A 23,032-nucleotide genomic window follows, 5' to 3' on the forward strand; every position below is an offset into this window, starting at 1 on the left:
TGTGATACTGTTAGCATTGGTAGAGCTTTCCTCACTGTGCACCACAGGTCCTCAGTCATCCGGATTCTCTTCTTTCATTTTCCTGTAGCCTGGAAAGAACAGTTCGGGACATTGTACATAAAGCATTCTGGGATTGCTTAGAAGCTCAGTTCAGTGAAGACCCTCCAGTTTATGACCATATGATTATACTATTTGGAGAAGTTAAAGAGGTAATATTGATTTCACCATTCCCTCCAAGCATTTATATTTGCCAGGTATCATGGCAACACTGACTTCTTATATAAAGATCTGACTAAAAAGGCCAGAAGGAAGCCAGAAAGGAGGGGAAATGTGTTTAGTAACAGATGTAGGAAGGACTGTACAAGCCAATAAATCCTGAAGCCAGTGTACCCTCTTAATTCCTTTTATTCATTCTATGTGGTGATAGCTCACCTATGACTCCTGTAGAGTTCTCTTGACGTACACAGCATGTTAACAGCATCTAGTTACTATAGTTGGGGGGCGAAATGTGTCTGGCATATCTATCATGAGTGCACTGCCCAGGGGGGCACCATACACCCAGGACTGAGCAATTTGCCACTCCGGTTGCCCTTTCCTAAGCTCATTCGGTGGCAGGAGCTAGCAAAGACTCTGGCACTATACCGAAGTCTTTGCTCTCATCCGGACGTCTGCACATGCTCCGTCGGTCCGAATATATCCCCGGAAAGATGGCGCAGCCAGCAACAGGTATGGAAGCGGGGTCTCTGTACATGGATCCCCTCTGCTCTTGAAATCCCCCTTGTCTGGACAAATGCTGGTTATAGCAGACTTGTTGTAAGTCGAGCATAGGCTCGTCTAGGGCCTGCATTATCTCGTGTATGGCCGGCATCAGCTCGTCTAGGGATAGCACTGGCCCGTGTGGGGCCAGCACTGGCTGGTCTAGGGATAGCATTGGCTCGTGTGTGGCTAGCATTGGCTTGTCTACGGCCAGCATTTGCAAACTGTAGCGGATACCAAGAATGTAACAATATGCATATTTTTTTCCCAAAAGACCCTCTTCTCTTTCCTGTTACCTGGCCACACACGGCTGAGGAATCAGATCAATGAGGTCCTGGACCTGGAACTCATCAAGCAAGAAGCGGAGAATGGAGCCCTGGACATCCCCAAGCTGGCAGACTTTACCATAGGGATAATGGGGACGCTCTGTGCACCAGCTCGGGATGAGGAAGTCAAGAAGCTTCGGGACATTAAAGCGCCTGTGCCCTTACTCAGGTAACTGAGTGCTCAGAATAGTAGTGTCCAATCTGCATAAAATAAATACATCAAAATAATGACATTTGGTTACAATGGATAATGTGAATAATAAGGTTATAAGTCTGCAAACACCAATACAAACATGTTCCCGGTGGCCAGAATGCCACTCGTCCTACTCTGCCGCCTTAGGGCCAAGACCTATGCAGCCCTATTACAAACCCGTACCTGCGTTAGAAAGGACTGACGCGACATGGCATTTTTTTGAACCATTACAAGACGCTTGTTTCCTATTGTGTTAGTTGCCTCTACATCTAGTTTGTCCAAGGACTTAACTAAAATACAGTTTTACATAATGGAGTGCGACATTGCTATAGAATGAGTTCATATGAATAGTAAAGCTGAGTGGCAGCGACAGGAGGTCCCTGACATGGACGAGTACCTCTCCTAAAGCCGCTACACCCAATCACAACATGTGCCTCGTACCTATACACTAACCAATGACAGCACCCTCTACACGTACACCTCCCATGTTGTGATTGGGTGTAGCTCCTCCCCTAAAGCCACTACACCCAATCACAACATGTGCCTCGTACCTATACACTAGCCAATAACAGCACCCTCTACACGTACACGTCCAGCTCCCATGTTGTGATTGGGTGTAGCTTCTCCCCTAAAGCCACTACACCTAATCACAACATGTGCCTCGTAGCTATACACTAACCAATAACAGCACCCTCTACACGTACACGTCCAGCTCCCATGTTGTGATTGGGTGTAGCTCCTCCCCTAAAGCCACTACACCTAATCACAACATGTGCCTCGTACCTATACACTAACCAATGACAGCACCTTCTACACGTACACGTCCAGCTCCCATGTTGTGATTGGGTGTAGCTCCTCCCCTAAAGCCACTACACCTAATCACAACATGTGCCTCGTACCTATACACTAACCAATGACAGCACCTTCTACACGTACACGTCCAGCTCCCATGTTGTGATTGGGTGTAGCTCCTCCCCTAAAGCCACTACACCTAATCACAACATGTGCCTCGTACCTATACACTAACCAATGACAGCACCCTCTACACGTACACATCCATCTCCCATGTTGTGATTGGGTGTAGCTCCTCCCCTAAAGCCACTACACCTAATCACAACATGTGCCTCGTACCTATACACTAACCAATGACAGCACCCTCTACACGTACACGTCCTGCCCCCACCAGACTTCCTCTAAAGCCTCGGCTGCACATCTCCACCACCCGCTCTCTTTTTCCCCTGTCACATTCTGTTCAGTATCTCTAGCACCCGGCTCCATGATCCTACAATGTTCCACTATTAGCTCTCAACACGCCAGCTCCCAAACCTCTCCCCCTCCTACAGTCAAAGCAGTGCCTTAAGTTATTTCTTTATTAACATTTACTTATATAGAGCCAGCATATATATTTGCGCTTTACAATTGGGAACAAAACAATAATTGGTAATAACATACAGACAAAGCGGTATGAGGGTCCTGCTTGCAAGCTTACAGTCTGTAAGTTAGCATTTTATCCTCCATTTAGGGAATATCTATTTGCAGTGGGAGACAATAGGTGCCCCTGTCTCCGCTCCTCTAATGAACTATAGTAGGGCAGTCTCTAGGCTGAGGTTGCCAATTTAGGGCAGAGCTTGGCCTGCTCACTTGGGGGAATGCGTTGCCGCTAGTAGGCCTAGACCTGTTCTGTCCTGCCAAAATGTAAACCAAGATACTGTGTATTTAATAAAAAATAACAAAAAATTAATCACATTACAAAAATGAACATACTGTAGTTTTTAGACACACGCTCATTGTTCAACAAACAGGTCAATTAGTACATACCCTAGAGACCACGCATTTCACCCGGAAACAGTAAATGATAAATGACCAGCTTATTTCTGGACCAGCATCAGAGACTTCGTACTTGGCATCACTGCTTGGAACATCCACTCCCCCCCTATTTTTGGCGCTGGTACTCTGTTGTTTAGACAGCCTCGCTGTACACACTATGATGTTCTGTTCTTCTGTTATTATTCCTTTTTTGATTTATGGTATGTATTTTTCAAGTGTAGATTACAGTTTGGGCCTGTCAGCGTGGTGTGAAACATTTTGTGTATAATATTATCTGCCTTGATAACCGTGCAATAATTGTTGCCAGGTGTTGATTTATATTTAGTATTGACGTGTGTGTCAGATGCATAAAGAGAGCTACAGTATAGAAAATAGGAGGCTGCCCTCATTCTGGGAATCAGTACATGGCGCTAGAAAGACCTGGTAATATTATTTCTTTTGTATGTGTTCAAAATTGTTTTACTCTTCGGATAAGTCTCTCATAAATCACTATAGGCTAAACATGTTTTACTGTTTAATGCAAAATCTTTGGCGATGAAAACGGCAACATCCTGAATTAAAGACCAATATGAGCAGAGGGAATAAGGCACATTATAGGAGCCTGCTGTGGGCGGACAAGCCTTTCTGTAATTGACATGTTTGCTGAGAAGTGTCAGGAAACTAGAAGTACATGATTTGGAGACAGGGTATACTTTCTCTATATATTGATTTTTACAACATGGAACTGGGCCCAATGTTTAGAGGTCCCCTGAGTTCATTGGCAGGAAACCCCGTTTACACTGGGGTGGAGCCGCTCTCCTACTCAGAAACTTATGCTGTCTCCAGGGTCTCCCTGGAACTATAGCCCTGTGTGTGCGAGGGTTAAATAACATCTAGGCTACTAAATATTGTGCCACCACCTTTTGTGTAGGACGTGTAGGAGGTAATAATAGCGTCTGCCCTTCCTATCTCACAGGGCGATCTTCGCGGTCCTAGACCTGATGAAACTGGATATGGCGAACTTTGCGATCAGCACCATTCGGCCACACCTGATGCAGCAGTCTGTGGAGTATGAAAGAAAGAAGTTCCAGGACTTTTTTGAAAAGCAGCCAAGTATGGAAATCCTCACGTGTTGTATTTTACACTCGTGTTTTGGGTGGTGCAAATATTTGTGGAGCATAGATACTACACAAAAGAGCCGGCCCTAGCCCATTTGGTGCCCTAGGCAAAATTTTGACTGGTGCCCCCCCAACAACTTCCCATTCCGAGGTGAACAGTCCCTCAGGAAAAAAACAGGTGGCCCTCCTCAGTAGGTGCTGTCGACTTCTTAAAACCCATCTGTCTTTTCATCAGGACATATCATAATGAAAAAACCAATGGGTCTTGAAGCATCAACATAACCTATGTGATTTGTGACAATATATCACTTTGTTACAACGACTGAGGAGTGCCGCCTGTTTTTTCCTGAGGGGCTGTTCACCTGGGAATGGGAATTTGTTTATTATCCTAGGAGGGCACCCTCGAGATTATCAGTAAATTTATCCAGAGTGCCGGGCTGAATATGTATATATGTATGTATGTATATATATATATATATATATGTATGTGTATGTATATATATATATATATATTTATTAGGGATGTGCAGGCTCGGTTTTACTCGGTTCTTATCGCCACTTTACCGCAAATTCGGATTTATTATATTGGCTATCCAAAACACGGTAGGCGATAGCCAATAAAATGCCGTTTAAAGATCCGAGTAAAACCGAACCCGCTCACCCCTAATATATATATATATATATATATATATATATATATATATATATATATATATATATATATATGTATGTGTGTGTGTATATATATATATATATAAAATAATGTGTATGTGTATATACTACTATAGTAATGCCCCCCCTGTAGTGCCCTTATAGCAATTCCCCCTGTAGTGCCCTTATAGCGATGCCTCCCTGTAGTGCCCTTATAGTAATGCCTCCCTGTAGTGCCCTTATAGTAATGCCCCCCTGTAGTGCCCTTATAGTGATGCCTCCCTGTAGTGCCCTTATAGTAATGCCTCCCTGTAGTGCCCTTATAGTAATGCCCCCTGTAGTGCCCTTATAGTAATGCCCCCCTGTAGTGCCCTTATAGTGATGCCTCCCTGTAGTGCCCTTATAGTAATGCCTCCCTGTAGTGCCCTTATAGCCACTGACACACACACACACAAAAAAGAACTTACCTTAAACCCGCTCCTGCATCCTCCGCCCTCTGGTCCGCCAGGCTGCTCCTCGGAACTATTGCAGAGACGTCATGACGTCTCTCCCATAGTGCCCGTGGGAGAGCCGGAATCTGGAGTTCAGGGGAGAACTCCAGTCTCCTGCTATCGCACAGTCCGCATCGTGTACTGAGCTGAGCAGTCTGTGTTCAGCCTGTGCTGTGATCGGTGCCTGTGTAGTGCGCTCTCCGTTCTCCGTGCATTACACAGGCTCCGATCACAGCACAGGCTGAACACAGACTGCTCAGCTCAGTGCATGATGTGGACTGTTTGTGCTAGGGGGAGCGATCGCTCCAATCACCACAAAACCGGATCCGCCACTGCCTCCTATAGACTGTCAAAATGAGCTCATTCTGACTAAGGGCCGGGCGGATGCGGATCCTGGTCACATGACTGGCCTGGCCATCCACTGCTCCGATTGCGGCAGCGCGCTGGGGGAGAGAGCGGGTAGCTGCGCCGGCTCCGCCCTGGAATGCCCCTAGCATTCTGAGTCGCCCCTAGGCATTTGCTTATAATGCCTATGCCTAGGGCCGGCTCTGCTACACAGGAGCACAACCGGCGTAAAAGTAAACGGTATACTCCACCATAAGGAAGCGGTCTTGTAAAAATAACATTTTAAATGATATGATGATATATTTTGTATAAAGTTCCTCTGCTGTACATTATAAGGCTATAGGATATCTTCTCATATCCCTACAATGTATCGGAAGAGTTATGTTATTATGTACAGATTGGTTAAGAGAAATTAAATCCTATTTCATTCACAACACAAACCCCTACAATTCTCGTTTTGTCCAGTCTCCTCTCCTGTATTCGGGTTTGACCAGCTCTCATTACCCATTACTTCCCATAGATAGTGGTGCTGTACGTTAAGGAACTTAAAAAGAACTTTACACTGAAAATAGATTTAGTACGCATCCAACATGTTTGAATGAATCATAATGCATCTATAATACTTCTTTTGGTGCTACTTCCTAATTAGTACTGAATAACTAATGCTGGGCATACACTATACAATTATCTGTCAGATATCTGTCCAATCTGGCTGGTTGGAATGTATGGGAGCCAATGACAATCCACTATTTGCTCACAAACACTGAAAAACAGACAAAAATGGTCATCCAGACAAATTGGGTAAATCAAATTAATGTAACCAATTTGACCAATCATTTTTGCCCATTTTCCAGTGTTTAAGACCATATGGTTGATTGTCATTGGCTCCCATACATTACCAGATTTTCATTCCAACCAGCCAGATTGGACAGATATCTGACAGATAATTGTAGAGTGTATGCCCTGCATAAGAAGGAGATATATCGAACCTTAGAGAAGCTGCCCATAGCAACCAATCACCTTTTTAGCGATCCTTTTAATCAAGTAGATTCTATAAAATATCTAGAATCTTATTGGTTTAGAAGGTTTGATCATCTTCCCCAGAATCATCATTTTTGAAGTTCATTTACTTTACTAATGACAAAATTAGTTTCTTTATAAAACAGATTATAGTGGTAATAGCATAGTGTGCAAAGATTGACGCCTGCTTAGTCTACAGTGTGGAGGTGGCTTTTTTGCGTGTTTTTTGTATTTATTTTTGTAGCATATTGATATGTGATGATTAGGGGGGATCGCCGACACATGTAATGATGATCAGCGGGGATTGCTGTCACATGTAGTCTCCCTGAACAAAACGGTTGAACATGTGATGAGCAAATGGGTGTTTTTTTTATTTTTTGTTTGTCTGATTTTAATTTTGATGAGTTGGTACAAAGCAGTTGTAGTGGGGAGCGCAGGTTGATTATATGGAAAAAATAAAAGTGAATCTATTCCTTGGGGACACTGCAGATCCTTCTGTTCCGTTTGCTTTAGTTTTAGACTTTAATCACACGGTAATTATAGAACAATCATCGTCTCAGTCTTATCCAGAACTGGTAATGAACGGAAATACTTTCTTTGGAGAGTAGCCACAGTATATCTGCTTCCGTATATCAATTTTGCCGAATGTAGCCATTTAAGGGCATCTAGGCATGGAAGAGAAATCCACAAACTAGCACATAAATAACAATTGAAATAACAATTCTCTCAGTAGCGCATTAAATGTAACAAAATTTTATATTACAAGATATTATACATACAAATAGTAATAAGATATGATGATGTAATCAACATAAAAAAACCACAAAACACAACATAAAAATAAAAAATAAAGTCTAAAGTATTTAGAAGACGAGTTGAAATGTTGCACTCAGAGTAGATAGGTGTGAATTGAAAACAAAACTAAATCTCACGTTGTATTCTGGGAAAATAAATTGTTTGTTGAGAATATTGAACTCCGTGGAATGGGGAATCCTAATCACACCTGCTCATAAATGAAACGTCTGTTATAATTCAAATGTTAATATACAGCAGTATAGCAGCCCTTCATTCTATGGCAGGGGTCAGGGAACTTTTTGACCTTTTACCCCCAAATATATTTAGATACGCCGACGTTACCCCCTTGATTTGAAAGGAAGGAAATCATATAGTAGTGCCCCCATATAATGCCCCTGTAGTGCCACTTGTACAAAAAAAACCCACTTGCCTTAATCCCCGCTCCTGCATCCGCCACCGTCCTGTCCGCCCGGCTGCTCCTCGGAACTATGGGAGAGACGTCATGAAGTATCTCCCATAGTGCGCATGGAGAGAGCTGGAATTCAGAAGAGAACTCCAGCCTCCAGCTAACACGGTGCTGCAGGGAAGGAGTCGGGCGCCCGCTGGTAATAACATCTCAGCGGGAGTCCGGCTTAGAGCCTCCCTGCGGGACAGCCGGGCATGCATATGAATCATTCTATATTATAGAATGATTCTTATGCATGCCCGGCTGTCCGTCCATTACCCCCAGGAATTAAATTTTTACCCCTGTTTCCTGACCACTGTTCTATGGTGTTCAAAACCAGTCAAGACGATCATAAGAAGGCAAGGCACTCTTACGGCACAGATGTATGTGTCCTCCGGTCAGTGAGGCTACCTGAGTGGTGGTGGTATTCCATCTGTTATTACCGGTTCTGTTGTAGAGGTAATGGTGTAGATGGTTTGTAAACATCTTGTTGAAGTATCTGTTGCTTGTGGTTGCTCTAGAGATTGAAAGTGCTGAGTGCTGTGTGATTGATTCCAGAGCACCAAGTCCTTGACGCGTTTCTGCAATGATTACTCTGCTTTCTTCAGAAGGTATCATCACGCAGTTGGGGCACCACACGTGACTCTCTATTGGCTGGGGCATACTTTTTAATGTGAATTTCACTAGGGTCAGAGGGGTCTATGGTTGTTATGGGCAACTTCTCCAATCAGCTTTGAAGTTGCATTTATATAAGTGCAGTCTATAAAATAATAGGTAGGAGCTGATCGGTTGCTATGGGCAACTTCTGCACCGGTCCACTTCTCCACACTTTTCACTGCTTGATTGATGAGTGTAAATGGAGAGAGTAGTGTGGGAGGTGGCTTGATGTGACGTGTGCTTACATGATGCTAGGAGGGGAATGGAGTCCAGAAAGAGGTCACAGAACTGCACTTCTATATGACATATTTATAGAGCCAAGTTGTTGTTTTTTTTTCGTTTTTTTTACATGAAACCGTTTTAAATTCCTTTTTTTTTTGTTTTTGTAGAGTTCTTGGAATATGCCACTAGTTGGCTTCAGGAAGCGGCTGATGACCTGTGTGCAAAGGTCTCTGTACCTGAGGGGGCCTCTTCTGGGTCACTATGTCCCATCTCTGTATTAAATCATGCCTACATCAAACTTCTCACTTGGGACCATGAGGACAGGCCCTTCCCAGAGGTATGACCGATGACCAAACAAAACATCACCTTGCAGGCGGGCAAAAGGGGCATTCTCACCTGAGATTGTGCTGGTTGCTGTATACTGAACAGGAGTTTAGATCCATCTGGGTTTCCTAAAAGCTTATTTATGTGATTGTCATATATATGGGTCTTTGCAGTCCATAGTTTATGACTTTTAAAGGAAAAATTACACTAGTAGCATTAATCAATAACTAGGACATGTTATGCAAGGAGGCAAGTAACTAAAACTTCGTTGTAACTAATAGTTTATAATCTAGTTTATCATTCAGTGCAGACCAGTTGGGTATAAAGTCAAATCTGTTTTCTTCATTTATGGTTTGTTGGGTTGTACCGAAAAACTATTTTCCAAATGTATTTCCACTAAATATTATGAAGCATTTAAAAAGATGTTTACTCCAGTCCAGTATACAAACAATGGGGAAGGGGGCAGTGCTAATCATTCTAGTTCTGAATATTCTACAGCTCATCCCCTGTGTCTCTCCTGCTCCATGTTCCAACCCCCATTGGGCGGGATGCGGAGGTCTCTCTTCCTGCTCACAGGTGGCTCCCATTGTGGGATCGCCTCTGGTGCGAACCTATTCACTTCCTCCATAGGTAGTGACTGGGATCATCATGCCTCCAGCACTATTGGGCCAGGACCAGTACCAGAGACACTTCAGAAAGGTAAGAAACCCACCTGCTTCCAGTGGACCCAGCTGCTGACACCGGCAAGTTAAATGGTGCCGGCGAACGATATATCAGGCAGTGTGTGTTGCGCCTGCCCGCTAAGTCGTTCATCGGGCGTGTACCCACCTTAAGACTCTGTTTAAAAGGTAGATGAAATGTTGTATAAACCTGATCATAGTACCCCCAGGCTGCATAGAGTGAAATAGGAATCTCCCAAAAGTGGCCAAATGCTGTTCCCTGAACAACAGTAATATTGAAGCTACCCATAAGTCGATTTATGTGGCAACAGGGTCTTTCCTTAGATCCGGCTTAGCTTTGGCTTTAATCAGTAAAGCAGTGAAAAGGTGGATCAATTGGCTGAAGGTTTAGAATCTGACAGACCCAGATCAGATTTGCTAACTTTGGAGCATATTTGGGAGGTCTCAGAATATCTGGGGGAAGCCGCTATTGATGTGGGGCTCATTGGGACTAGGCTATCAGTCTCTGTGTGCTGTGCCATCTGGTTCAGGGCTTAGAAGGCGGATGCAGAGTCCAAGGGAACCCCAGTTGGTCTTATTTGATCCTGAACTAAATAGTGTATTTCCCTGGCCACACGGAAAAATAGATCCTTTCTCCCTATTACTAGTATTTGCTTTATTTTTTGAGGCTGTAGTCGGCATCCAGACGCTCACTATGCTGACAGCGGGATTCCGACGGGTCAAAATGCAACTTCAAACTGTAAGTAATGGGGGGAGGGTTAGGGTTAAGCTGCGGGACTGGAGGGTTACGGTCGGGCTGCGAGATGGAAGGGTTAGGGTGCCAAAGGGGCTGGTTAGGATTAGGCTGTGGTGGGGAATTGTTAGGGTTAAGCTGTGAGAGGGGAGGGTTAGGATTAGCCCTAGAATATTTACAGAAAATCACCGCCATTTTCACCGTCGGGATTCTGCTGTTTGGATTCCGACCGCCAAGATTCTGACTGTCTGGATGACGTACCCAACCCGTTTTTTTTTGTTCTCTATTCCTTGTGGATGGCTACAAAAGTGGAAAACAGGGCAGCCACGTTTCCAGCTACCAAGCCTTCAGACAAAGGAGCCGCAACAAGGTGGCTTGCCCTGCGAGTAAGTTGGCTATATGCCACACTTACAATTGCTCTGATCCCACTTAGAATAGGGCTGCGTACAAAAAAATACAAGTTAGGGTGCGAGATCAGCTGCTGTTGCTGGCGCTTTTACGCTGTTGCAACGTCAACTCTCTCTCCTTGTGGCTAATTTAATTGACCCCAAACAGTCAGCATGACGGGCTGGCTGCCCATTTGGGAAATCCTGTGTTATGAGCATGTACTGTATGCTCTTCCAGCATTGGATTCCATCACAGATGAATGGGTAAGAAAAATCTTTTGAAATGTCTGCCCAGATGATTTTCCAGCGCCGATTTTGGAGACATAACAGAATTTTTTTACTAAGAGAAGCATTCCAGTCCTTTCTTTCCACAAGAGTTGTCTTTCAAGTCCTGGAACAGAAGGAATCTCTTCCTGACCCAGTCAATAGTTTCTTTCAAACTATTCTAAACCTGAAATCCCTGTTCCAGGTGTACAGGTTCAAGAGGGTCCTTGTGTCAGTCATCAGCAAGATTAAGTTATGGGGCCAAATGTAATAGGGTGAGAGTTAAGAAAATGTGAGAGTTTAGCAGTAAAATCTCACATTAGTGGAGTTTTATCTTCAAAATAGGAAAACATCTGGATGAGAGTTTAAATCGTGAGTTTTTTTGAGTCTAAAAACATGTGTCTCTGCTCGGTTCTTGGACTGAGTATAACAAGTGTGAGCGTTTACTGCTAAGCTCTCACATTTCTAAGCTCTCACCCTGTTACATTTGGCCCATGGTGTCCATGGACATGAAGGATGAATATTTGTATGTTTCAGTCTGAGTTGGAAATCAGTGTCATTTTGTACCTGTTGTACAATTCCATCACCTTTAGTTATGGGTCTTGCTTTCTGCCCTGGCTGCTGCACCAAGGGTGTTCACATAGGTCATGGCAGTGGTGGCTGCTCTTTTTAGATCCAGGGTGGGGGGCCCACGTTATCCTTTATCTGGGTGATCCGCTGATCAAGAGGAATGTCCCAACCCATCTGCAGTGTTTGTGTCCGCTATTCGGCTCAGAGAAAAGTATAGTAGTACCATGTGCAGCGGCTGACAGCCAGCAATATTATAGCTTTGATAAAGAGAAAGGGTATATAACAGAGGTTCCCAAACTCCGCTATTACAGTCCACGTTATAACAGGTGACTTAATTAGTACATCAGTCAATTTAGTTTAATCATCTGGACTCAAGCATGGATATACTTAAAACCTGGACTGTAATGGCGGCGTTTGAAAACTCTGGAATACAAAATAATATGGTTAAAACACCTAAGCAGGAACCATTTGGTCAACAAATAATGTGTAGTTTGCTGTGTTCTACTTCCCCAGACAGTAGTGATGGACCAGATCCGGTTCCAGGAGATGAAGCTGGAGCTGACACAGCTTACCCTGCAGGGGACGTTGCTCCTGATCATACACAATGCTGCAGGTCCTGCTGTCTCCGGCCTTCCTGGCTTTGTGGACAGAATGAAGAGTCTCATCAGGCTTTTACTGAAGGGAGTAGGAACGCCGTAAGTAGACTCATAGCACCAGTGCTTGGCCACGATTAGTAAAGATTGCTGGCACTTCAGTGATTGCATTAGATCTCTTCTGTTGCAGTGTTAAGCTGGGTACACACCTAGCAGATGATGGTTGTTCATACACACTGAACAACCATCATCTTCCATCTGTCAGCAGGTCCCGCTGGCAAGGGGTCGCACCACGCCACCGTCCCAGCGGCTGCTGCAAGTGTACGATTGGTCGGCTGATCGCCCGTACACATAGCACGATAGACAGATATATCTGCCATTGGCTGTGCAGCACAACCGACGTGATATGTCTATGAACAATGTCATTCACAGACACATCGCTGGTGCTCCCTGGCCAATGGGCACACAATATAATTGTCCGATCAATTGATCAGCCAATATATCTGTCAATGTGTACCCAGCATTAGCCGCAGAGGTGTAAAATCCCTTAAGGCTGGTATTACATAATAGGTTTTCTATTTGTTTTGTGTGTTTGTTTGGTTTTTTTCTTCCCTTCCCTGCAAAAGTACATTTCTTTCTGGTTTCCCATTGTAATGGATACGGTTTTCCAGATGGTATCACAGGAGCAGATTTTACATTCATTCCATGTATAACAATGCAAAACTGTTAGGGATTAGGACGCTGAGTGGTCATTGACAGTTAGCACTGTGTCACGCCGTCAGACACAGGATTATATAATTACCGTACTTGTATCTGTAAAGCGATGCTCCAACACATCCAGCAGCCAGTAATGCAGTCCGTTGATATTAACGCTATTTTTCTTGTTTCCGGGTCATCTCCCCCCATCCCCTGGTTAGTGGTGTGAACACAGAGGAAGCCCTGGCCATGCTTGGTGAGAAGATATGTGTAGAAGTGAACGGCTGCCTCAGTCACCATGGCTCCACGCCCTTCTCTATAGAGAAAGAGGAAGGTCTTAAAGGACAAATTCAGAGCGCCTCATCTCCTTCCAACCAGATATACCGAGTAATAGGTAACTTCTATTTCTACCTTAGGGTCTTTAGGGATCCACAGGGATACCTTGGGGTATAGGTCTTGGCTCCAGCCATGGGCACCACAGAGTTAAAAGGTGTCCTCCCAGGATGCACCGGGCCCCCTCCTATACCCCGCCCCCAGGCCAAGGCACCTCAGTTTTCAGTAGGTGCCCGGCCGGAAGCCGGTCATCGCAGAGGGGGGCTGTGTATAACAGCCCCTGAAGATCTTCAAGAGCGGTAGCATAGAATTGTCCAGCGGACGTCCATGCTACCGCTCCGACACCCCCGCCGGCGCCGACCACCGGTAGCGATCCGGGGAGCTCGGCGGGCTCTTGGGGGTTCCAGCTAGGGGAACCCCCGGGGGCCTTGGACTGTGGCCGGACCTACGAGGGGCTGCATAAGGTAAGCAGTGGGCGTCTGCGGTAGGCGCCCGCTGAATCACAGTCCGGCGATCCCAGGGCTGGGGGTTTCCTGGGGACGGCAGTATAGTGGAGCCAGGCGGATGCCTGCGCACTCCACTAGACCACCAGGGATACGGGGCTGGAGTGTTGCGGAACACGCTCCAGCATCCCGGGGGGTTAATGGCCTGCCAGGGGAGGATGCCTTCCCTGTAGCGCACAGGAGGCTCCTCCCCATCACTGCTCTCCGCTGCCTTACATTAAGGTTTTGGAGGGCTGAGGCAGTGACCCTCCTCAGGCCCGCCTCCCTTCATCCTCCGGCGGCCATTTCATGTGACAGACGCTGTGGTGACAGGGTGCGGAGCCTGGGGTGCCCCTTACATACCTCTCCTCCAGTAAAGGTCAGCGTATGTAGCGCTATCACTGCCAGGCTGTAAGTCTGTGTATGTGATAGTGCATTTAGTGCAGGGTTTTCTGCATTGTATGTGACTTTATGCTAGCGCTGTGTGCCTGATCTTTCTCAGTGCCAGTACTGTCAGGGTAGGAATTTACCTCACAGCTTTAGATTTATTTCTGTGAGAGGAGTGTCACATACCACTATGTCCAGTGAGGACTCTGCTAGAGGAGCACCTCTCCTATTTTCCTGCTCCAGATGTAAAGCAGGTGTGGGGGAGGGGGCGGTACTTCAGGATGGGTTATGTGTTGCATGTTTGGCCATCCCTAGTACCTCTGCTGTACCCAGCACCTCTCGGGAGCCACCTTGGGCTTGTTTTGCACAAGCCCTGACTGTTCTTGTAAATAGGCTTGCAGCCCCTCCTACGTTTCCACAATTGCGGTTTGCAGAGCAGGCGGTAGTCCCGCCTCCTGTTCTGGGAGTTCCAGGACCGATAGTAATGAAGTGCGCCCCGCAACAGGTCCTTAATCAGGCTGACCCAGGTTTGTCTGATTCTGGGGTGCGGGGCTCTCAGCAGGATCAACCTAGACCTGCTAAAAGACTGTTATTGTCATATCCATCTGCTCAGGATGATGAAGATGACTGCTCGTCTGATGAGGGCGAAATTGTAGATTTTTCGGACACTGACACTCCTCAAGTAGGGTCAGAGGCTAAGTCTAGTATTTACATTCCAGGCCTCATACGGGCAGTCCGTGCGGCCATGGTAATTACGGACGACAACTTACCGGCAGCGCCTACTCATACTTATTTTAAAGAGGTTAAAGGAGCTGCAGCAGTATTCCCTCTATCTGGTCATCTAGTTGATCACATGGAGGAGGCCTGGAAATCTCCAGGAAAAAGGTTTCAACCTCACAAGCGTCTGGCTCGTACATGTCCCTTTGCGGAAGATTACTTCACTAAATGGGAGTCTCCTCCTCAGGTGGATTCTCCTGTGACGCGCTTAGTAAAGAGCGCAACTTTGCCTATGCCGTCTATGTCTTCTCTGACGGATACTACAGACTGTAAAGTGGAGGTGTGCCTAAAGTCTATCTATTCCCTTGCTGGAGGAGCATCTAGACCAGCTATGGCTGTCTGCTGGGTGGCCCAGGCTATGGAAAGGTGGGCGGACGCTTTGGAAGCGTCATTTGCTTCTGAGGGTACCAGCGAACAGTTTGTGTTAGTGGGTAACCTTCGGGATTCCGCTATGTACATTAACGAAGCAGCTTTGGACTTGAGCCTGCTTACGTCTAGGATTTCTGCGGCGGCTGTGGCCGCTCGACGCTCCTTGTAGTTACGTTCGTGGAGGGCGGACGCTGAATCCAAGAAAGGCTTGGAATGCTTACCCTACAATGGGCAGGTCCTGATTGGACCAGCTTTGGACAAAATAGTGGACACGTTGGCGGCTGCCAAATCTGCATGTCTACCCTCAGCCCCGACTCCGTCTGGGTCTAAAAATCCGTCCTTTCGGCCCTATCGCCCTCCGGGAAAACCTAGGGTTCAGTCTTTTCCGAGACCTTCAGGTCCCAAAAAGACTGCTAAGACCAAGAAGCAGGTTTGGAGTACCAGACGTCCAGCTGCCAAGCCGGACGACAAACCCTCAGCCTGATGGGTTGGGCCTCCCCTTGGGGGATCCCAAGGTGGGAGGCCGACTTCTCCAATACGCACAGTGTTGGTTCAAAACCACCACAGACACTTGGGTAAGGGAGGTGGTATCTCAGGGATATGCCCTCTCCTTCCGCAGAAGGCCTCCTCATCAGTTCTTTGTAACAGCATGTCCTTCAGATCCAACGAAGGCTCTAGCGATCCAAGAGTCGGTTCATCAGCGTTACCTCAGATTTACAGTGTCGGACCTCCATTACCAGTTTCAGGCTCTACCGTTTGGCCTTTCCACGGCTCCACGGGTGTTCACAGAAGTAATGGCTGTTATGGCGGCACACCTGCGGTTACAGGGAGTTCGCCTGTTACCTTACTTGGACGACCTTCTGTTGTTGGCAGGGTCGCCACAAGTCCTTTGCAGCCATCTACAACTGACAATATCTGTATTGCAGTGAATTGGAAGAAGTCCTCTCTAATTCCTTCTCAGAGAATGGTCCATCTCGGGGCATTGTTGGACTCTCAGCAACAGAGGATCTTCTTGACTGAGGAAAAGATAGCCCTGTTGCAGTCTAAGATACGCAATGTTCTAAGCAGTCGCCGAGTGTCTCTTCTCTCAGCGATGAAGTTACTGGGTTCCATTGTGTCAACGTTCGACATGGTGGAGTATGCCCAGTTCCATTCCAGGCCTCTACAAATGTTGATCCTGTCCAGATGGGACAGAAATCCCCGTCGAATAAAGACACAGATGATCAGGCTCACTCCGGAAGTGCGCCTGTCTTTGACGTGGTGGTTACAAAAGTCTCATCTCAGCAGGGGACGTCCGTTTTGGATTTCGGATTGGGTCCTTTGAACAACGGATGCCTGCCTTCGGGGCTGGGGCGCTGTGACAGGCCCACACGTCTTCCAGGGACGGTGGACGTCAGAGGAATCGGACCTGCCAATCAATATATTGGAAATTCGAGCAGTGTTCAGGGCGCTGCAGCATGCAAGACCGTTCCTGCTGGGGAAACCTGTGCAGGTTCAGTCAGACAACGCCACCACAGTGGCTTACCTAAATTGTCAGGGAGGAACTCGAAGCCAAGCGGCTCTAAGGGAGGTGTCCCGCATTCTGACTTTGGCAGAAGGCAATCTTCCGGCCATTTCGGCTGTCTTTATTCCGGGTGTGCTCAACTGGGAGGCGGACTTCCTCAGCCGCCACGATGTACACCCGTGGGAATGGTCTCTTCATCAGGAGGTGTTCCAACTCCTGGTGGACAAGTGTGTTCTTCCCGAAATAGACCTCATGGCCTCCAGACACAACCGCAAGCTGTGGGCGTACGGATCCCGAACAAGAGACGCAGGAGCTCTCCTGGTGGACGCTCTGTCGGCACGATGGTACTTCCAATTCGCGTACCTGTCTCCTCCATTCTCCCTGCTACCTCGAGTAATTCGAAAGTTCAGGCAGGTAAGATCCTGCTGGTGGCACCTGCGTGGCCCAGAAGGAGTTGGTACTCTGATCTCCAGTGTCTATCCATCGACACTCCTTGGCTGTTACCTCAGAGGCCGGACCTATTGTCTCAGGGTCCTTGTCTCTACCCGGACCTGAGTCGGCTATCTTTGACGGCGTGGCTCTTGAGGCTTCCCTCTTGAGGTCCAAGGGTTTCTCTAGAGCGGTGGTCAATACCATGTTACATGCTCGTAAGCCGGCTTCAGCTAGAATTTACCACAGGGTGTGGCATACCTATTTTGAGTGGTGTCGCCCTAAAGCGTACAATCCACGCGAGTTTAGAATATCGAGAGTGTTGGATTTCCTTCAGGCAGGCTTGGATTTAGGTCTACGCCTTGCTTCACTGAAGGTGCATGTTTCTGCCCTGTCGGTTTTGTTTCAACGAAGGATTGCTACGCGGCCTGATATCCGTACCTTTATGCAGGGTGTCCTTCGAATCCAGCCTCCCTATGTCCATCCGGTAGCTCCATGGGATCTGGCTGTGGTCCTGAAGGCGCTACAGGATCTTCCATTTGAACCTCTGGGTTCTGTGGATCTGAAATGGCTTACGGCAAAAACAGTGTTCCTTTTGGCTATTGCTTCAGTCAGAAGGGTGTCTGATTTGGGGGCTCTTTCGTGTCGCCCCCTTTTCTAATTTTTTATTCGGAAAGGGCGGTACTTCGTACCCGTCCCGAATTCCTTCCTAAAGTGGTGTCTAGTTTCCACATTAACGAGGAAATTGTGGTCCCAGCTTTTAATTAATCTGATCTCACAGCTGGTGAGGCTACTTTGGATGGGGTACGGGCTCTGCGGATTCACGTGGACCGTACCAGTTCTTTGAGAAAATCGGACTCTTTGTTTGTCCTATATGGATTTCATAAGAGGGATTGGCCTGCCAATAAACAGACTTTGGCACGCTGGATCTGCATGGCGATCTCTGAGGCATACACTCATGAGGGACTTCCAGTGCCACCCTCTGTGAAAGCTCATTCTACAAGATCTGTGGGACCTTCGTGGGCAGCTCGACGTGGCGCCTCAGCTCTTCAGCTTTGTAAGGCGGCCACGTGGTCCTCTGTCCATACTTTCGTCAAGCATTACGCCTTTGACACATTTGCTTCTCAGGATGCTTCCCTCGGGCGGCGGATTCTCCTCTCTGCACAGGAGCGTCCCCTCCCTTGAAGGATACTGCTTTGGGACATCCCCAAGGTATCCCTGTGGATCCCTAAGGACCCTGAGGTAGAAAACAGGAGATATGGTAAGAACTTACCTTTTGTTTTCTCCGTTTCTACGAAGTCCTTAGGGTCCACAGGGCGCCCGCCCTGACACCCTGTGCTTCCGTAGGGTGTTGTTCTGGTCACCAGTTTCTGTCTCCCTTTTCTATGAGAATGTGAATCTTGTGTGTTCCAGACATTCTTCTTCCTTTTTCCTCTCTCCCGGCCTATGGCTTGATACTAAAACTGAGGTGCCTTGTCCTGGGGGCGGGGTATAGGAGGGGGCCCGGTGCATCCTGGGAGGACATCTTTTAACTCTGTGGTGCCCATGGCTGGAGCCAAGACCTATACCCCAAGGTATCCCTGTGGACCCTAAGGACTTCGTAGAAACGGAGATAACAAAAGGTAAGTTCTTACCATATCTCCTGTTTTTCTTTTTTTTTTATATCATTCACTAACACATAGTGGCCAGCTGCCATAAGATAATCTAGCCCCCCCCACCTTGGTCATGGGGAGTAGTGGCAGGCACTCTGTGGTTTAATGCTGGTTGTCACTGTTGGCTCTTTGGCGTGACGTTGCCTCCAGAACATTGAGAAATGCATTGGGGAAGGAGACTGGAAATGGGGATGAGACATTCTCACGAAATTGAGACATTATAAGGTCCACAGGAGTCCAGCCACAGACCAACCACAACCAGGGGGAACCATCTAGTCTAGTTTAATATTTGTCTACCCTGTAACTCTTGCTGTGCCTCCCTCAGTCACTCCAACTTGTCCCATTTGTAGAAAAGTACAGTCTTACATTACCGTATATACTCCAAGCCAGGCCAAAGTAGCCAGGTATAGAAATACCAAAAGCGTACCAATATTATAATAGGCTGTTTTGCATAGAGACCAGTTCCAATAAGTTACAGTAATATGGCTACTTTAATTTTTTACAGACTCCAGGATCCAGATGTTTTTACTGAGCTACCTGTCTGCCACTAACCAGAGATCTGTTCCTGTACCACCCGGAGGACTGGGTCCCATTCAGAAAGAACTGGAAGAGATGGCTGTGAAATTTCTGCGTCTTGTCAACTACAATAAAATGGTGTTTAGTCCCTACTATGACTCAATCCTGGGTGAAATACTAAACAAACAAGAGCCCCAGCCTTGAGCTAGAAATCAATACAGTGACTGAGATGAAAAGCCAGGAAGCGCTGTCATCGCTGCTCTACATTATATAGCTTACAGTGTACGGGACACAGTGTTCTATCACTGACCTGTAACACATTAATCTCGCAGACCAGACATTCAGATTCCTACATAAAGGGAGAGGTCAGAGGCGCTCGCCTTCTCAGCTTAGATGTCCTATTTCCGGCAGAGACTAAAACTGTGTCTTGCGGGAACTGTGTGAATTTGGGAGACCGGTGCTTTGAAATTTCAGGTGTTTGGAAAGAGATCGGGGACGGTCTTTAGTGCATTTCTCTTTTTATGTGTTGTTTTTTTTTTCTTCTTGCGCAAAGTACATATAGAAATGTATAGAAGAGATTGGAAGATGGACGCTGTGGCCCATTAAAAGTAAATGGAAAGACCTGATCTCTACCAGGTCTGAGTTGGTGCAATAAAGTCTTTATCCTGAGTGAGCCCTATTAAAACATGCACCATTTTAATCCCTTTGTCTAATTTCGATCACCTAGCTCTGCAAACTTTAAAACTCTTCAGCCAGTGCAAACTTTACATTCCTCCTCCTAAAACGCTTTGGTGGTAATCGCCGCACCACAGAAAATGGGATTGAGCCTGTTGCCAGGAAACTGCACACGGAGGAATTCACCCAAAGGAAAAATCTGCTTGAAAATAATCTCAATGAGTATTTGTGGATTTTCATCTTGAACACCGATAAGTGCAAGCTCTGAAGGCACCCACATTGTAGTGCAGACACAGGCATCCGTGTTGTGGGCTGAACCAATCATTTCACTCACTAGGAACTAATGTCATTGAAGCACTTTGCGACTGACCAGGGAAAATGGCTGCTTGCACGGTTGAAGACACCTGGCTTGTGAAACACGGTCATCTACCAAACACCCATCTCCCAAGTCCGTGAGATATATACATTATTTTCAGACAGGAAAAGGGAAGGACCATCTCTATATTTACCAGAGAGCTTTGCTTTGTCCCACTCCACAAGCTGCGCCTTCCTCGTTTTGGCATCACAAAGCTTTAATATATCTTCGTCCACTTTAAGCTCCTTATTGTCTTTGTGTCGAGACATAATTTATTAAATGTGGTAAAATGTTTGTATTGGATTTTCAGTACACTAATTGAATACATTTATTCTTGAATCATTTTATCTATGTTGATGCAGTGTTGAGCCCATAGAAGAGACATTGAAGTGATATAATAAGCGATATAATAGATTATATTGTTATAGATGAGGATAGACTGCTTTTAGTGGTGACCTTATGTTGAAATACTGATTCTCTCAAAGTCGTAGGATAATAAATATGTTAGTCCATCTGAGGTCACAACAATCAATGATTCTCCAGCTAGTTTAATATTCCCGTGGACATCAGAGAAGGGGCGGGTAAGATCTACTATAAAGTATATCTCTGGGGAAAATAGGTGGGTTCAAGTTCAGAACATGTGGCACACAACCATCAGTGCCGCCTGCTGTGTACATTACCATGTCTGTGGTCAGTGTCCTCTGCATGTCTCCGCTCCGGTGGCGCCTCATGCACAGTCCCTGCCACCACCAGAGAGGAGACATACAGAGGAACATGGGGTACAGTAGCATTGGTGCCATCGGCTGTTTGTATGCGGTCCAGGTCCTCCTCTCTGGTGGTGGTGGAGACTGTGCAGAAGCTGGAGAGGAGCTCCCATGGTAATGCAAACAGCTGACGGTGTGGATAGTAGTGTGCACAGGACCGGGAAGCGCAGATAGTACGTAGTGTGCTCCGTGTCCTGAACTTTGGACCTAAATAGGTGTTTGGAACCTGATACGGATTTCGAATTAAAGCCTATTGAAAGCATCCTCATCTTTACATCTTATATAAGCAGTGTTGTTACTTTATAGTCACTAGTAAATTATACCTTTAGAATAAAGCAGTGGTGATGTATTACATTGTAACTGGACTATTATAATATCCTTACATCACAATTCTGAACAATGTTACAACTGATGTATTCCAACAGTGTCCTAATATCACTGTATGGTTACTTCTCTCAAATATATTACAAGTAATCAGATCTTGTACAGTGTAATGTAGTACCCTCATTTACTTTCTAAGCTTGAAACAGCCATGTGCCAATCAGAATGTACATCTCTTCTATATAGCCGAGGTGATCAAATTCACCAGGCCTCAATCAGGTGACGTAAGCCGATCTGCAAGGAAATGTTCTGCTTTAAGGCAGTGATACAATGAACAATACTGAAAAATAGCATCTTTGTGCATTAAACGCCTTGTTATATTTAAAACGAACATACATCTTTTCCATGTGTATGCTAATAGCCTGTACTATTTTATAGTGGGGCCATTTGTCTACAGAGTGGGACTTTTAATCTATACTAGTGTTTATCAATAAATCTGAACTTTATTCTATGGAATCTATAACCTGTGTCTGTTGTGGAATATAGGGCCTGATTCAGAGCTGCTCGTAAGCGGCCGCTCGTTCGTTCCGAGCGGTTTGCACAACTGCGCATGCGTACGGATCGTAATACGCATGCGCGAACCAGTCAGTGCGGCCGAAAATCGTTTGTTCGCTAAATAGCGAATGCCTGCTATTTTGAGTGACAGGAGGAGGCGTATGTGGGTGGTAACAGGGGAAGGTGCTTGAAAACGGGGAGTTGAGATCCGAACGCAGGCGTGCCTAAAGGTCAAAACGGGCGTTTTATGGGTGTGCATTATTGTCACCGGATGCCTTTCGCCTAGGCCGTCACTGGTCACGGGTTAACGCTTTTGGACTCCCACTCACCGTCAGTGACCACCTGTCACTGACTCCGCCCACTGCACCGTGGGCGTGTAACGATGCTGCCACCACCAAACTCTACCATCGGCGTTTGGAACCGCTTATTAGGTACACTCAGGTTCCTGCCTCGGAACCTGGAACCGCTTCTGCTGCGTATGCGTTTGACTAACTGCGGACACACCTCCTGTTTGGTGTCGGCTGTTCCCACCTGATCCCTCGCAATGGACCAGGTCTGCACGGTAGCTTGGCAGAGGGCTTGAACTTGGAGACACGTAGCTCTTACCCAGAACAGCAGGAGAACGGAATAGCGTTTTGGCGCAATTCTGTTGCTCGCAAGATTGAGGCAATTGAAGTAAAGGCAAACGGTGTTTATTTGCTCAATGTCTTAAAGAAGACCTTCCCTTCCGTCTGAAGGGGAATATCACACAGAAATCAAACAGCAATTCTCCACAAAGGATTTTCAAAGATGTACCACATACAGGAATCTTATCAGCAGCTCTTCTCCTCACAGAAGTTACA

At 46.3% G+C, this 23,032-nt stretch overlaps 1 protein-coding gene across 2 annotated transcripts in view; it reads left to right on the plus strand.

Annotated features, from left to right (window-relative positions):
* Positions 1–22,158, plus strand: part of TCP11L1 (t-complex 11 like 1) — a 41,584-nt gene extending 19,426 nt beyond the window's left edge. For both annotated transcript variants that reach the window (XM_088470443.1, XM_088470442.1), the window contains exons 4-10: positions 89–209; positions 1,031–1,251; positions 4,058–4,194; positions 8,993–9,162; positions 12,296–12,477; positions 13,293–13,465; positions 19,510–22,158. In XM_088470443.1, coding sequence (XP_088326569.1) covers positions 89–209; positions 1,031–1,251; positions 4,058–4,194; positions 8,993–9,162; positions 12,296–12,477; positions 13,293–13,465; positions 19,510–19,724 — 1,219 coding nt within the window. In that variant the 3' untranslated portion in view covers positions 19,725–22,158. The remainder of the gene's footprint in view (positions 1–88; positions 210–1,030; positions 1,252–4,057; positions 4,195–8,992; positions 9,163–12,295; positions 12,478–13,292; positions 13,466–19,509) is intronic.
* Positions 22,159–23,032: the final 874 nt, after the last annotated feature.

Source organism: Taudactylus pleione, unplaced genomic scaffold, assembly GCF_031769625.1.
Source record: "Taudactylus pleione unplaced genomic scaffold, aTauple2 ptg000100l, whole genome shotgun sequence".
Taxonomy (NCBI): Eukaryota; Metazoa; Chordata; class Amphibia; order Anura; family Myobatrachidae; genus Taudactylus; species Taudactylus pleione.